Source organism: Lynx canadensis, chromosome A1 (genome assembly GCF_007474595.2).
Source record: "Lynx canadensis isolate LIC74 chromosome A1, mLynCan4.pri.v2, whole genome shotgun sequence".
NCBI lineage: Eukaryota > Metazoa > Chordata > Mammalia > Carnivora > Felidae > Lynx > Lynx canadensis.
In genome coordinates, this window is record NC_044303.2 from 439,275 (window position 1) to 453,979 (window position 14,705).

A 14,705-nucleotide genomic window follows, 5' to 3' on the forward strand; every position below is an offset into this window, starting at 1 on the left:
TTGTGCTAATAATACCCAAGACAGACCAGTGGTTGAGGTGACCGCAGTGTAGAAGGGCAGAGGGGTGGGAGTGTTTGCAGTAAACATTAATTAAATGGAGGAAATGAATATATGGATCTCTGAAGAGAGACATGGTTAAGTGATTCACCTGGGAGTTAGCAGCATATAAATGAGTCCATTAGAATAAATGAAAATCACTTTCATTATTCATCTCAATTTCCCTTGATGAAGATGCAACTATGAGGATTATAATCTATGAGAAAGAAAGTCCAAAACTGGTAGATCATGAGCCCGAGACTGAAGAAAAACCAGGAACCGGAGAGAGAACGTTTCAAGAAGGAAAGAGTAGCTAGTGCTGAGAATTCAAGTCAAGTAAGGGCTGAAAATTATCCATTAGATATAGCAACAAAAATTAAGTCACCTTGGTTAGCTAAATCTCAAGCTTATTGTGAAAGAAATTAAGTTTTTCTTTAATAAAAATAAAGGACATCTAATTATCTGTGTTTTCAGTATGAACTAACCTGACTTATTAAACATTCTAAACACTTCAATAATTTCTCTTTTTAATACACCTTAATAGCAATTGGCTTCCACTTGTATTCTCACTGGCAAGTGGATTGGTACTTTTTAGTCATCAAAACAAATTATCAATAATTCTTCTCTTTTTGAGTGCAAGATATCAATGGCAGATGATGAAATTATGACCAAACTTGGTATTTAAAACGCTTCTAAAATAGAAAGTTTGGGGGCACCCGGGTGGCTCCGTTGGTTGAGCATCCAGCTCTTGATTTCAGCTCAGGTCATGATCACAGGGTTGTGGGATCAAGTCCCATGCTGGACTCAATACTGAGTGTGGAGCCTGCTTGGGATTCTCTCTCCCTCTCTCTCCGCCCCTCCCCCCACTCATGCTCTTGCTCACTGGAAAAAAAAAAAGAGAAAGTTTGGCTTTTAAGGGTGGTTTTTGTACTTACTTTGGTAATAGTTAGCCCTTTTTAAAAAAAAGAAACTAAAATTGCTGTTAATATGAAAACTGGGAAGCAGCGAATCATAGCTAAAACTTGTTCATCTCTAGGGGTACCTGAGTGGCTCAGCGGTTAAGCTCCCGACTTTGGCTCAGGTCATGATCTTGCGGTTCGTGGGTCCGAGCCCCACATTGGGCTGTGCTGACAGCTCAGAACCTGGAGCCTGCCTCAGATTCTGTGTCTCCCTCTCTCTCTCTGCCCCTCCCCTGCTCATGCTCTATATCTCTCTGTCTCTCAAAAATAAACGTTTAAAAAAAAAAACTTGTTCATCTCTAGATCTAAGAAAATACAAACATGAATATTTTGCAAACTATTTTTGCTAATGGGTTTTGTTATTTTCCAGGTATACCCTCAAGGATAATTCCAAAAAACATAGTGAAGTATGGGATCCTTCTCCAGAAGAAATTATTTCAAATGAAGTAAACAGCTTAAATCCTGTATCTATAAAATCTCTACCTAATGAGAATCTCCAATCACTTTATAATAAGGAACTACCTGTACATATCTGTAATGTGATATCTCCTGAGAAGATTTATGTTCAGTGGTTATTAACAGAAAACTTACTTAACAGGTATAACATATAAGGAAAACATGGATTGCATATGGGCTTTTTTCTATATTTTGTTTCAAAAATCTAGAAATCACAAATGTAGAATTTTAAAAGCAAAATTATTTCAGTTAAACAGTCACTGAAACACTGGTTAAAAGTATACAAATAGTGTATTTACTGGCTATTTTCACTATATTAGAATTAGTCATTCCCCAAATACTTATTGAACACCTATTTTTGACAACCAGTATTGTAGGTGTTGGGGATACAGTGGTAAAAACATTTACAAGTCTTTGGCATCATCAAGCTTAAATTCTGGTAGAGAGACAATAGACAAAATATTTACTGTAGTAGATGGTGATAAAGACAGTAGAGTAAAAGCAGTTAAGGAGGAAGGCAATTTTGGATAATCAGGGAAGGCTTCAAAAAGACTATGACATTTGAAATGGATCCTAAAGGAAGAGAGGGAGTAAACCATGAGGGTATCTGGAGGAAGATCATCTCATGCAGAGGGAAGAACAAGTTCAAAGGCCCTGCAGTGGAAATGTGCTTGGGTATTCAAGGAAAAACAAGGTATCCAGTTTGGCTTGAGTAGAGTGAGAATGGGGGGACAGTAGAAGACATGGTTAGAGACTTAGGTGTTGTAAGAAAAGGTTTGAAAGTTAATTTTTTTTCTCTATACAGTTTAGAAGAAAAGATGGTAGCTGCTTATGAAGACTCAAAATGGGAACCCGTTAAATGGGGAAATGATATGCACTGTGCAGTTAGGATCCCAGATAAAAATCAGTGGCAAAGAGGCCAGATCATCAGAATGGTTACAGACACATTGGTAGAGGTAAATGCAGAGTTAAAAATATAATTGTGAAGGTAAATGGATTCAGTATTTTTATCTTGAAATTTTTTAAATCTAATTTTTATTATGCTATTCAATTTGTGAAAAACATTTTGAAATACTGTCTTTCCACAGACTCAAAGTTACTATTTTCATAGGTTTTGCTGTATGACGTGGGTGTTGAACTAGTAGTGAATATTACCTGTTTACGAGAGCTTCAAGAAAACCTAAGGACAATGGGAAGATTATCTTTGGAATGCTCTCTTGTTGATATAAGGTAGTTTTTAGCTGAGTAAATTTTCTCATTATTGAATAATTACAAGTATTTTTCTTTTTTGTTTGGTTCTTGTCAGTTTTAATTTTACTAGAATTCTGAAATTTCATAAATCTAGTTAATTTGGGGGGCGCCTGGGTGGCTTAGTTGGTTAAGTGACTGACTTCAGCTCAGGTCATGATCTCACAGTTCATGAGTTCAAGCCCCACCTCGGGCTCTCTGCTGTCAGCACAGAGCCCACTTTGGATCCTCTGTCCCCCCTCTCTCTGCCCTTCCCCCACTCGTATTTTTTCCCTCCCTCCCTCTTCCCCCCCCCACACACAAATAAGCAGTTATTTAAAAATCTAGTTAATTTTGAGGTTTTAAGAAGAGGGAAAGATAAAAATTTGGAGCACATAAACTTTAGAGGTACCAAGGAATATAGATAGGTGAGTATCATGGGTATCTAGGTAGATTCAAACTGTTAAATTATTAAAAACTTGAAGGACATAGGCAGATAGAAATAAAGTATATTTTATAAGCTTAGCATTGCATGGAAAGCTAAAAATATATAAATTACCAAAAAGTGAATTAGGATTCTGAAAGTGGCATGAAATACTTTTTGAATCTAGTAGAATTCTACCATAAACACACAGCAGTTTGGATAGCAAAACTAAAGACAGCACAGTCAATCTCCAAAACCTAAGTAGACAACTAGGTTTCCCTCTGTAAGCCCCAAATACAAACAAGTACACCATGTGGTACACCATGCCCTTATGGATCCTTAGGGTTATCGGCATTTGTGTGGAAGGAAGGCTGACTGGGATTCTAACAGCTCTGAGAATAGGAATTGGCAACAGGTTTTCACTGGAGCATGCAAGCCAATCTGAGAACAACAACCAAGACCAAGAAGGGAATAATGCAAGATGCTCTTCATAATTGGATGTGAGAGATCTATAATGTGCCGCATTTTTGTGGTGCTGGAACCTTAGCCATACAACCTTTGGAAGTAAACTGATGCTCTCTTCCGTGACCTCACACTGAGCAGAAACTGTTGGGGATAGAGCCTAATTTGAGCAAGACAGACACTGGGGCAAAGGAAAGAAAAGATGCAGATAAAAGTAGGGGAGAGGAGCAAGATATCAAAGTATGAGGCCATATTTTCTGTCACTTTGGGAGAACAGCACCAGAGAGTTCTAGAGCCATGAAGCTAGGAAAGCAATAGTGATCTACCTCTTCCTTCTAAAAGCACAGGAACTTTTCTTTCATTTAAAACATGATGATGTATCATTTGCAAATATGTTCTCCCATTCAGTAAGTTGTCTTTTTGTTTTGATGGTTGTTTCCTTTGCCATACAAAAGCTTTTTATTTTGATGTAGTCCTCATAGTTTAATTTTGCTTTTGTTTCCCTTGCCTCAGGAGATATCTCTAGAAAAATGTTGCTATGGGCAATGTCAGAGGAATTACTGCCTGTGTTCTTTTCTAGAGTTTTTATGGTTTCAGGTCTTACACATAGATCATTTTTTCTAAAGAAGACTTACAGATGGTCAAACCACAATAGGATATCTCTTCACACGTGTTAGAATAGCTATTATCAAAATGACAAGAAATAACAAATGTTGGTGAGGATGTAGAGAAAAGGGAAACTGATGTACTATTGGTTGGAATATAAGTTGGTGCAGCCACTATGGAAAACACCAAAGAGGTTCCTCAGAAATTTAAGATAGAACTAGTATATAATCCTGCAATTCCACTTCTAGGTATTTATCAAAACACAACTGAAACACTGATTCAAAAAGACATACACACCCCTATGTTCATTTCAGCATTATTTACAGTAGCCTCACCAAGATAGGAAAGCAACCTGTCAACCTGTAGATGAGTGGATGAAGAAGATGTGTGAAGTGATATCCCATTGTACCAGAGTAATGCTGGCCTTATAGAATGAGTTTGGAAGTATTCCTTCCTTTTTAACTTTTGAAATAGTTTGAGGGTAAATATTATTATCCCTTTCTTAAATGTTTGGAAGAATTCACCTGTATGGTCATCTGGTCCTAGACTTTTGTTTGTTGAGAGGTTTGGGTTTTTTTTTGTTTTGTTTGTTTGTTTGTTTTTATTGCCTCACTTGCATTACCACCAGTCGGTCTGTTCAGATTATTTCTTCCTGACTATGTCTTGGAAGATTCTATGTCTCTAAGAATTTATCCATTTGTCCCAATTTTTTGTATATAACTGTTCATAGAAGATTCCTATGGGACTTAATATGGGTATGTATTATCCTCAGATTTCTTTTTGAAAAATACAGAAGTGGCAGTTTTCTGTTTGTAGGACACATTTCTTCATTGATAAATCCATGGAAATAAATCTAATTCTTTGTAATAAGAATTATAGAATTTTATAAAGGGGGATTAAGAAGTATAAACTTCCCTTTATAAAATAAAGGGAAATGAAATTAAAAAAACTCCCTTCATAAAATGAAAAGTCAGCATAGGGAATATAGTCAATAATGTTATGACTTTATTTGTATGGTGACAAACTTACCAGGGTGAGAACTGAGTAATGTATGGAATTATTGAATCAATATGTTGTACACTAGAAACTAACATAACTTTGTTAATTATACTTTAATAAAAATAAGAGATTTATAGAATCTTAGAATTGGAACTCAGAGATCTTAGGGGCATCATGACAGTAATTCTTTTTATACCAGCCCTAATAAATGAACAGTCAAGACCAGCTGACTTCACTGCTGTGGAGCACATCTCTTTTAGTCACTAGTATTTCCCTACACTGTATTAAAATTGGTCTCCACAATAGGATACCTTGTTCTTAGTGACCCCTTTCTGTTCTAATTGCTGGTAGACCATTTATTTAATGTTCTTGAAGAGCTTATCAATAGTAGTTTCCATAATCTGCCTGTTTGCACAGAACATTAATCTTCAGGTACCTTTTCCACTGTCTGCGATTACTAAGAGTGACTGTGGGGCCACATCAATAAATTTGTTCTATAAATTGAAAGAATTTAATGCCCTGGAATGGAAATTTCAGGCCAACCATCCTAAAAATTCTTATCCTGGGGACGCCTGGGTGGCTCAGTCAGTTAAGCGTCTGACTTTGGCTCAGGTAATGATGTCATGGCTCATGAGCTTGAGCCCTACATCAGGCACTCTTTGTCAGCGCAGAGCCTGCTTCACATGCTGTGTCTCCCCCTCCCCCGCTCATGCACTTTCTCTCAAAAACAAACTTTTTAAAAATTAAAAAAATATTTTATCCTAATTTTCAGTTCTACCTTGAACAGTTCAATCAGAGCAATTGAACAGAATTCATCAATCCTTTAATTGTATCCAATAATGTAGAGAATGTGTTCCTATACACACCTTGAATTATATCTTTTGGACTCAAATGGGATACCATTATTTCATGAGTCTAATACTGGCTAACCTTTAGCACTTCTGGACCCTGTGTTAATTGTCTTACAGGCATTACTCTAGTTAATCCTCACAATAAACCTTTAAGCTATAGATAAGGTATTATTTATAGATAAGAAAATTGAGTCTTCAAGAGGTTATTTTCCAGAGTAATACATCTATTAACTTTTGAGCTAGGATTATAAACAAGTCTGAATTTAGAATTGGAGCAAAGTGCCTGGGTGGCTTGGTTAAACGCCTGACTCTTGGTTTTGGCTCAGGTCATGATCTCACAATTTGTGAGATCAGGCCCCAAGTCAGGCTCTGTGGTGACAGTCCAGAGCCTGCTTGGGATTCTCTCTCTGCCTCTCTCTGTCCCTCCCCTGCTATAGACAAATAAATAGGTAGATGTTTTAAAAGAAGAATTGGAGCTCTAATCACTATGATTTACTACCCTTCTGAAAAATCTTTTTCTTATAGTAAAATATACAAAACATATATATTTTGCCATTTTTAGTGTACACTTAAGTTGTATTAAACATATTCACAATGTTGTTCAACCTTTATTACCACTATCCATTTCCAGAGCCTTTTCATCTTTCCCAACTGAAACAGAGTTGTATGAATACAGACCAAAGAATTTTTTAATGTTGTAAATACTTCATAATCTTAAAAGTTAATATTTACAAAATGTATATTCATAATAGAGCATAAGAAAATCTTAATGTTAACACTGATTATTTTTAAATATTTATTTGGGGGAGAGTGCATGTGGGGAAGGGGCAGAGAGAAGGGGACTGAGGATCCGAAGTGAGCTCTGCACTGAGAGGCTAGTTGCAGCAAGCCCGATGTGGGTCTCAAACTCATGAGCCTCGAGATCATGACCTGAGCCAAAGTCGGACACTCAACCAACTGAGCCACCCAGGTGCCCCTGTTAACACTGATTTTTATTTGAATATCGTCATAATAAATTTTGAAAACCACAACTAATTCTAAGAGTCACTGATAATTTAAATTCTTAATTCTTAAGAACATCATTTGGGCTTCTTAGTAAATAGTGTAGCATATTTACTAAATCCTACTTGGTCAAACTACATGCACAGTTGGTTTTGTTCACTCATTAATGTGAAAAGATTGGCCAGGTTAGTTGTTTACCCGATAGGTCGACTCCATGGAAACTCCAGATCTAGAAATCATGTATAGAGAACCTTTAGAGCCTGCATTATGATACTTGTAATCTCTTTCATGGTACTAGTTCTTTATTCTTTGGAGGCGGATTTGATGGAAAGTCAGTCAGTTTCAATTCCACAAACTAAAATAGACGAGGAAATTGAATATTCTGCTTTTCATTGACCTGTCAATATTCATTGAACATTTTTTTAAACGTTTACTTATTTTGAGAGAGCGCACGCGTGAGCGGGAGGGGGCAGAGAGAGAGGGAAAGAAAGAATCCTGTGCAGGCTCCACGCTCAGTGCAGGGCCTGACACAGGATTTGATCTCATGATTGTGAGATCCTGGCCTGAGCCGAAATCAAGAGCTGGATGCTATTCCTGAAATCATTATTACACTATATGTTAACTAACTTGGATTTAAATAAATTAAATAAATAAATAAATAAAGTCAGATGCTTAACCAGCTGAGCCACGCAGGCGCCCCTATTGAACATTTTTACCACGAATATTAAAAATAAATTGTCCATAAATTATTGAGGCTAATATTCATGTGTAGCAATTCATATTAGATTTAAATTCCAGAAAAAAGCTTTCAAAAATGTTTGGGCAGTGGAATCATTATTGCAAAGGGATTGTTCTTTTTAAATTTCCATTAAATAGTTTTAAAGTGCTTTCTGTGTACCAGGCACTATCCTAGGCATTAGGGATATGATGATGGACATAACACATAATACGTTATCCCCACTCTCAAGAGTTTATAGTCTACTCAGCATGTATGAAATGTACATAATAGGTAAAAAAAAAAAAAAGTACATAAAACATTACCTTTTTAAGGGTTCTCAGTGTAGCTGCAGAACAGATATACATGTTAGCATATGATATGATCCCTAAGTAGAATAGAGAGGAATAAGCAAAAGTCTATGAAAACAGAAGAAAATTATGAAAATAACAGAAGCCATGCTTTAATTGATTTCTCACTACATATGAAGTTTGTTCATATATATATGAATATATACATATAGTGGTTCTTTTATATTTCTGTATCTTATGCTATTTGTTATAAAACAAGTTGTCTGTTTTTGTTGTTTTAGACCAACTGGTGGGAGTGACAAGTGGACAGCTACAGCTTGTGACTGTCTTTCATTGTACCTGACTGGAGCTGTAGCAACCATAATCTTACAGGTGTGTAGTGGGCTAAACAGTTACAATGATGTTTTCTACAATTTATTGTTGAGAAAATAACAGCAAACTATTTGGATTTTTTGGCAGCATTTTTGGTCTTATTTCAAGTTATAACACCTGTTTATTATAGATACCCCATAGATGATTATATGAATTAATCAAAACATTTCTAAAGTAATAATCTTGAGTTGATAATTTGCATGTCAAAAAACATGCTAGAGAGCATTTCTAAAGCCTTTTGCTATTCTTTACAAACTGAAGAGTTAGTCTTCTAGTGAAATCATATTGATTGTATGCATAAAAATGGGTGTTTGTGTAAGTATAGGTTTGAGAAGAGGGATATATTTTTTCAGAACCCTTAAAAGTATTCTTTCTTTACTTTTATTCCAATGGGATACCTTTTATTGTGTTAATGATTAGAATTTTCTTAGGTAATTTTTCCGTGTTACTTTTTCTATGTGTACTTTCTCTATTTTCCTAATTCCATGTGAAGCAGAGTATATAGGCCTTGCAGCACTTTCCTTTCTTTACACACACACACACACAGCACACCTGGGAAAATACATTTCAGTTCTATAATTTGCAAACGGTTTAGGAAGATAGACAAATTTGTAACTTATGTTCCCCCAGCCTGTTCTAGGCTGAAAGAAAAGTTTGTAGTCTGCCTCCCCTGACAGATACACCCATGTTTCACCTTGACAGTGAAGTCTTCCTGGGGTGCCTGGGTGGCTCAGTCAGTTGAGCGTCCAACTTTGACTGAGGTCATGATCTCGCAGTTCGTGGGTTTGAACCCTGCTTTGGGCTCTGCGCTGATGTTGCAGAACCTGCTCTCTGTCTCTGTCTCTTCTCTGTCCCTCCCTCTCTGCCTCTCCCCCACTCATGCACACCTGCTTACTCAGTGTCTTTCTCAAAATAAATAAACTTTAAAACAAGATAAGACAGGTCTTCCTGACACATTTCACAAACCAACTATCTGTCCCACTTGACTCTCTTCCATGTTATTTTCTCTCTGATAGAGTCAGGTACCAAAATAACTTTACTAGGTTGGAAATTTATTTTTCTGACTTGGATAAATGTGGAGGAAGTGCCTGTGAGAAGTATGTTGTTTATAAGGTTTCCTTTTAGTATTTCATATTTACTGTTTTCTTAAATCACTGCAGGAAAACAATACAACATGGCCATTACCTGTGAAAATTTTCTGCAGAGATGAGAAAGGAGAGCGTGTCGATGTTTCTAAATATTTGATTAAAAAGGGTTTGGCTTTGAGAGAAAGGAGGTATGTACTTTTTTTTTTAACACCAGTTTATAATGAAGGCTTCTTACTTGCCTGTGTAAATCCTTATATCTGTGTGCTTTCAAACCTGAATTTCATCTTGTTTGCTCCTAATGATTTACAAACTTAACCTTGAGAAGCCAGCTCAGAAATAAATTCATTCAGGATTGCTTATTTCTTTATTCAGGCTCATTAGCTCTTACATCTTTAAATCCCTACTGACATTTCTGTTTTTATGTTTTCCCTTTTGCTTTGGCATTTACACTCTAAACCAAAGGAAAAAATTACATACTGGGTACCATATCTGAGCCCTTTGCCATCATTTGCTTAGACAGAAATGTTGAAGCTTTATGTTGGAAATTGTGGTAGGTATATACCAAAATGTGTTTATGTGAAACACGAATGGATAGCAGAAAAGTAATTGAACAGTATTTAAATTTAAAGACCTTTCAGGTACTAAGTTTGTGGTTTAAGGTACCATTGGTACAAGAGGCAAAGGATGAGGATATTGCTATAGCCCTAGCTGCTGCTTTTTATTTCTCGCCTTCTAGATACAAGGCCTATTAGAACTGCAAACACATGTTCCAAGTAGCCACTTTGTACCATACGTGGCCAGATCTCTTTTTTTATCTTGCACTATTATAAATTAACTTATTTGGGCCAGGACCCCAGTCCTGATGTAATGGTAGGAGAATGAGAAATCAAAAATAAAATGGGGCATGAAGTAGTTAGGTAAGCATGGTAGCGTGTACTGGCATACAGCAAGGCTCTGCGTAAAGATACCCTGCATGTGTCTCTCTTCAGGTTCACTGGCTTTAGGCTAAAGCAATTCCTTGGTAAAAGAATGGTAAAGTGGAAAGTGCTAGGCAAGTTAATACTGCTAACGAGTACCACCGTGATGTTCTTTACTGCTTTTACGGCACTAAAACTATCAGCTGTCTCAAGGCTGAAGTCCAAGTGGGAACGATGTTAGTTGAAGAATTATGTAGCTGTCTCACAAGTGCTTATCTCCTTTTTTTTTTTTAAAGAAAATACAAGAAAGTAGAAGAAACAAAAACCTACAATTCTATGAAAATAAACAATATTTCCTATAGGGTTTTTTTTTATAGTAGGCGTACATTTTTTTAACTGGAAGGGAATGACAGGAAGTAAAAAAATTATGAGTTATAGCTTATTACCACTGACACTATCTCAGTAGTGCTGAATTATTTTTAAGGGACTTATTATTTGTATTATTTTGATAGAATGTGTGTATGTTCTGTCTGTGGACTAAATTAGAATCAGCCTGAAGATGTTGTATTTCCCTTTAAGATCTAGTTAATTGTACAATACTTGTAATATACTTTGAGATTTTAAGACAGAATAACATGTAAATATGAGGCAGTAATTTAAAACATTTAAGTGAGATTATATTACTTTTTTCTCAAGCTGATTTATAATTTAAAACAATTTTTATTATAACTTAAATTATGCTCTTTTTTATGTAACAAATTAGACTAATGTATCCTAGACTAGAACAAATATTTTCTTTAAATTTCTAGTATATTTGAAGGACTCTCTTTATATCGTTTTCCAAAGAATGTTTTTATTTGCTCATGTTTAGATATATTATTTTTTGGATGTTACAGAATTAAAAAATTAAATAACAGCCATTCATCTGAGAAGTCTTTGGAAATCCCCCCAGAACAAGAAGATTCAATGGTTACAAAGTGTATTAAGACTAACTTTGACCCTGACAAAAAAGCTGCTGCTGTTATCAGTGAACACAAGGTATCTGAATTTAAGCAGAAAATTCCAGAACCAAGAACCACTGGATGCTACAAACCACCAGCTATTCCTAACATGAAAGTATTTGAGGCAACAGTCAGCTGCATTGGCGATGATGGAACTATATTTGTAGTACCTAAGTTGTCAGGTAATATCTTTTATGTTATGTGGGATTGATTAATCACTAAAAGTAGTAGCTAGCAGCCCAGTTCTCTATGAAGTATACATAGATTGAAATACCTTGGGCAAGGTTTAACCTCATTTTCACAGGTTTTTTGTGAAAATAACTCCTGCAAAGTGCTTTTCACATAAAAATCATTTGTTGAGACATCAGGGATAGACACTGGGCATAAGAAAAACATGGAGCTGGTTCCAGGTTTGTAGGACCTGGCACTTATGCAAGTTTGGGAGCTCTCCAAGAGAAAAGAATATAAAAGTTCATATTCTGTAGAATGAGGAAAGAAACCACAACGAATGACTGGAGATTGGGAGCCCTTTGAGAATATTCATCTCCTTCCTGCTATCTCTTTAGGCTTATGTACAAATGTTTCCTTACTACAACCTGGGTGCATCCAGCATACTTTGTAACTAACAGCAGCTCTAGCACTCATGGGTATTTAAGTCCATTAGCTCCATAATAAGTATTCCAGCTATGGATAGGGGTATGATGGCTATGCATTTGTTGAAATTTTTGTCTCATTTGTTGACCTCCTAAACCCTGTTTTTCTAATTCAAACACAAAACAGATCTGTGCAATTTGCTATTCTAGAAGTGAATAGTCATAGCTAAAGCTGGTTGACTGTTAACGTTGTCAGGCAATGTGCTAGATGTTTTACATTTAATCCCCCGCAATACTGATAATGGAGACAGGTTCTGTCATACCAGGTTTACAGATCAAACTGAGGCTCATGGAGGTAAAGAAACAAGATCACACAACTAAAGTGGTAGAACTGATGTGGCAGTTGCCCCCATACTTTGCCTTCAGTGGTATCAGTTATGGGGATATGTATTTACTGTGGAAATGATGAGCCAATTAGCAGCAAATAGCAACATTAGAATTTTAATTTTATATCCCAGAATTATGTTGTGTCTATCTAAGCATCAAGTAACACCTGACTTGTGTTCTACTTTACTTAAGTATGCTGGTAAAATGACATTATCTTAACATGGTAGTTCTTTTATATTAGGCTATCTGTTAATGTGTTTAGAGCTTTTAACCATGCTTTATTCCCAAAATAATGCTTACATTTATAACCAGAGATCAGAATAATTATTTACATGCTGTTAGTTCCATGTTTTGAAACGTATGGAAGCCACTGAAGGAGTTATATTTTTATTAAAGCTCTAGTAGTTCCTTATACTATTATCCCGGTGATGAGATTATTAAAGGTTATTGATGATTTCATATTGAAAATGGGAGGAAATTCTTCCTAAATGCTTTCTATTTTTAATAATTTCTTCAGAATTTGAGCTAACAAAAATGATGAATGAAATTCAAAGTAATTTAAAATGCCTTGGTCTTTTGGAGCCTTATTTCTGGAAAAAGGGAGAAGCCTGTGCAGTAAGAGGATCAGATACTATATGGTATCGAGGCAAGGTAATGGAAGTTGTTGGCGGCAGTATTAAGGTGAGTCTGGTATACTTTTGTGACTACTTTAAGGCTAAATGTTATAATGTTAAGTGATCTTTAGAGTAGAAATAATGAAAGTTTGATTAAAACATGTATTAATGAGTTCAGTCTTGTAGGAAGACCAGATACATTATACATTTATTCATAATAAGAATTTTTATTTCCAGGGCACCTGGCTGAGTCAGAGTGTGTGACTCTTAATCTTGGGGTCATAAGTTTGAGCCCCATGTTGGATGTAGAGAGAACTTAAATAGGGGCCTGGGTGGCTCAGCTCGTTAAGCATCGACTCTTGATTTCAGCTTGGGTCATGATTTTGTGAGATCTAGCCCCACATCAGGCTCTGTGCTGACAGCATGGAGACTGCTTGGGATTCTCTCTTTGCCTTTCCCCGACTTGCACATGCACACATGTGTGTGCTTTCTCAAAAATAAATGAATGAATGAATGAATAAGAATTTTTACTTTAAAGTATATTTATTAACTTGAATAATCAAAAAATATTTCCAGGTAGAGATTTGGCTTTTGGTGCCTTAATGGTACCACTTACTTGTAATTGGCAGCCCTGTTCGTACACAAACAAGTAAGGCAGCTTGTTTTCCAATATGTTAGATATTTCCTTAGCAAATTTGTTTACAGCCCAGCTAATTTACCCTTTCACAGTAACAGTTTATCTTTCCAGAATACTGAGGTAGTACTTGAGTTTCATGCAAAGTCTTCAGAGAGAACTGCATATTTTGAAAAACCACATTCTTGGGGGAGGAAGGAAAAATTAAAGAGAAAAGTCTTTTGTTTCTACTTGCACAAGACTTTTATTACATATTTGATGATGATACCTAACAATTACATAGCACTTCAGGTTTTTAAGCTTCTTTCGCATGTGTGCATTCATATTTTATAATTCATTTCCAACTATCGAATAGATTATTCACATTTTACTAATAAGAAAATTGATATTTAGATCCAGTGACAAGCCCAAGGTCACCATATCAGTGAGTAGTGATGCTGGCATTCATACCTATGCATCTGATTGCTAAATTTCCAATCTGAGTCGTGTGCTTTTTCTGCTGGACTATAAGCTTTAAATCGTTTTAATAAAAGTGAAATGGTTTCAAATTTTCAGTATTTGAGCATATGGATACTTAAAGATTCATGTGTTTAAATGCAAATGGGTCCACTTTCACATACATTTGAATTGTTCAGGTAACCCTTTTTCTTTCTTAATATAAAAGTAAACTAAAAATCAGGGCACCTGGGTGGTTCATTTGGTTAAGCGTCCAACTTCAGCCCACGTCATCTCACGGTTTGTGATTTTGAGCCACACGTCAGGCTCTGTGCTGACAGCTCAGAGCCTGGAGCCTGCTTCGATTCTGTGTCTCCCTCTCTGTCTCTCATGCTCTGTCTCTGTCTCTGTCTCTCTCTCCCACAGAAAAAAATAAATAAATAAACTTGCATTGTTGTCATGACACATGAACTTTACGTGTATGGAATCTAAATAAATAGGATGGTGGTGAACATTGATTTTTCTCACACTAAGATCTCTGTTTTAAATTTGTATTATACTTTGGTATTTTAATAATTACTTTTTATTTTTTTAAGGTCATTTTACATTTCAAGTA

At 35.9% G+C, this 14,705-nt stretch overlaps 1 protein-coding gene across 1 annotated transcript in view; it reads left to right on the forward strand.

The window, feature by feature from the left end:
• Positions 1–14,705, forward strand: part of RNF17 (ring finger protein 17) — a 119,672-nt gene that overhangs the window by 68,827 nt on the left and 36,140 nt on the right. The window contains exons 21-27 of the mRNA XM_030307187.1: positions 1,366–1,593; positions 2,257–2,407; positions 2,563–2,681; positions 8,330–8,420; positions 9,581–9,696; positions 11,322–11,608; positions 12,924–13,087. Coding sequence (XP_030163047.1) covers positions 1,366–1,593; positions 2,257–2,407; positions 2,563–2,681; positions 8,330–8,420; positions 9,581–9,696; positions 11,322–11,608; positions 12,924–13,087 — 1,156 coding nt within the window. The remainder of the gene's footprint in view (positions 1–1,365; positions 1,594–2,256; positions 2,408–2,562; positions 2,682–8,329; positions 8,421–9,580; positions 9,697–11,321; positions 11,609–12,923; positions 13,088–14,705) is intronic.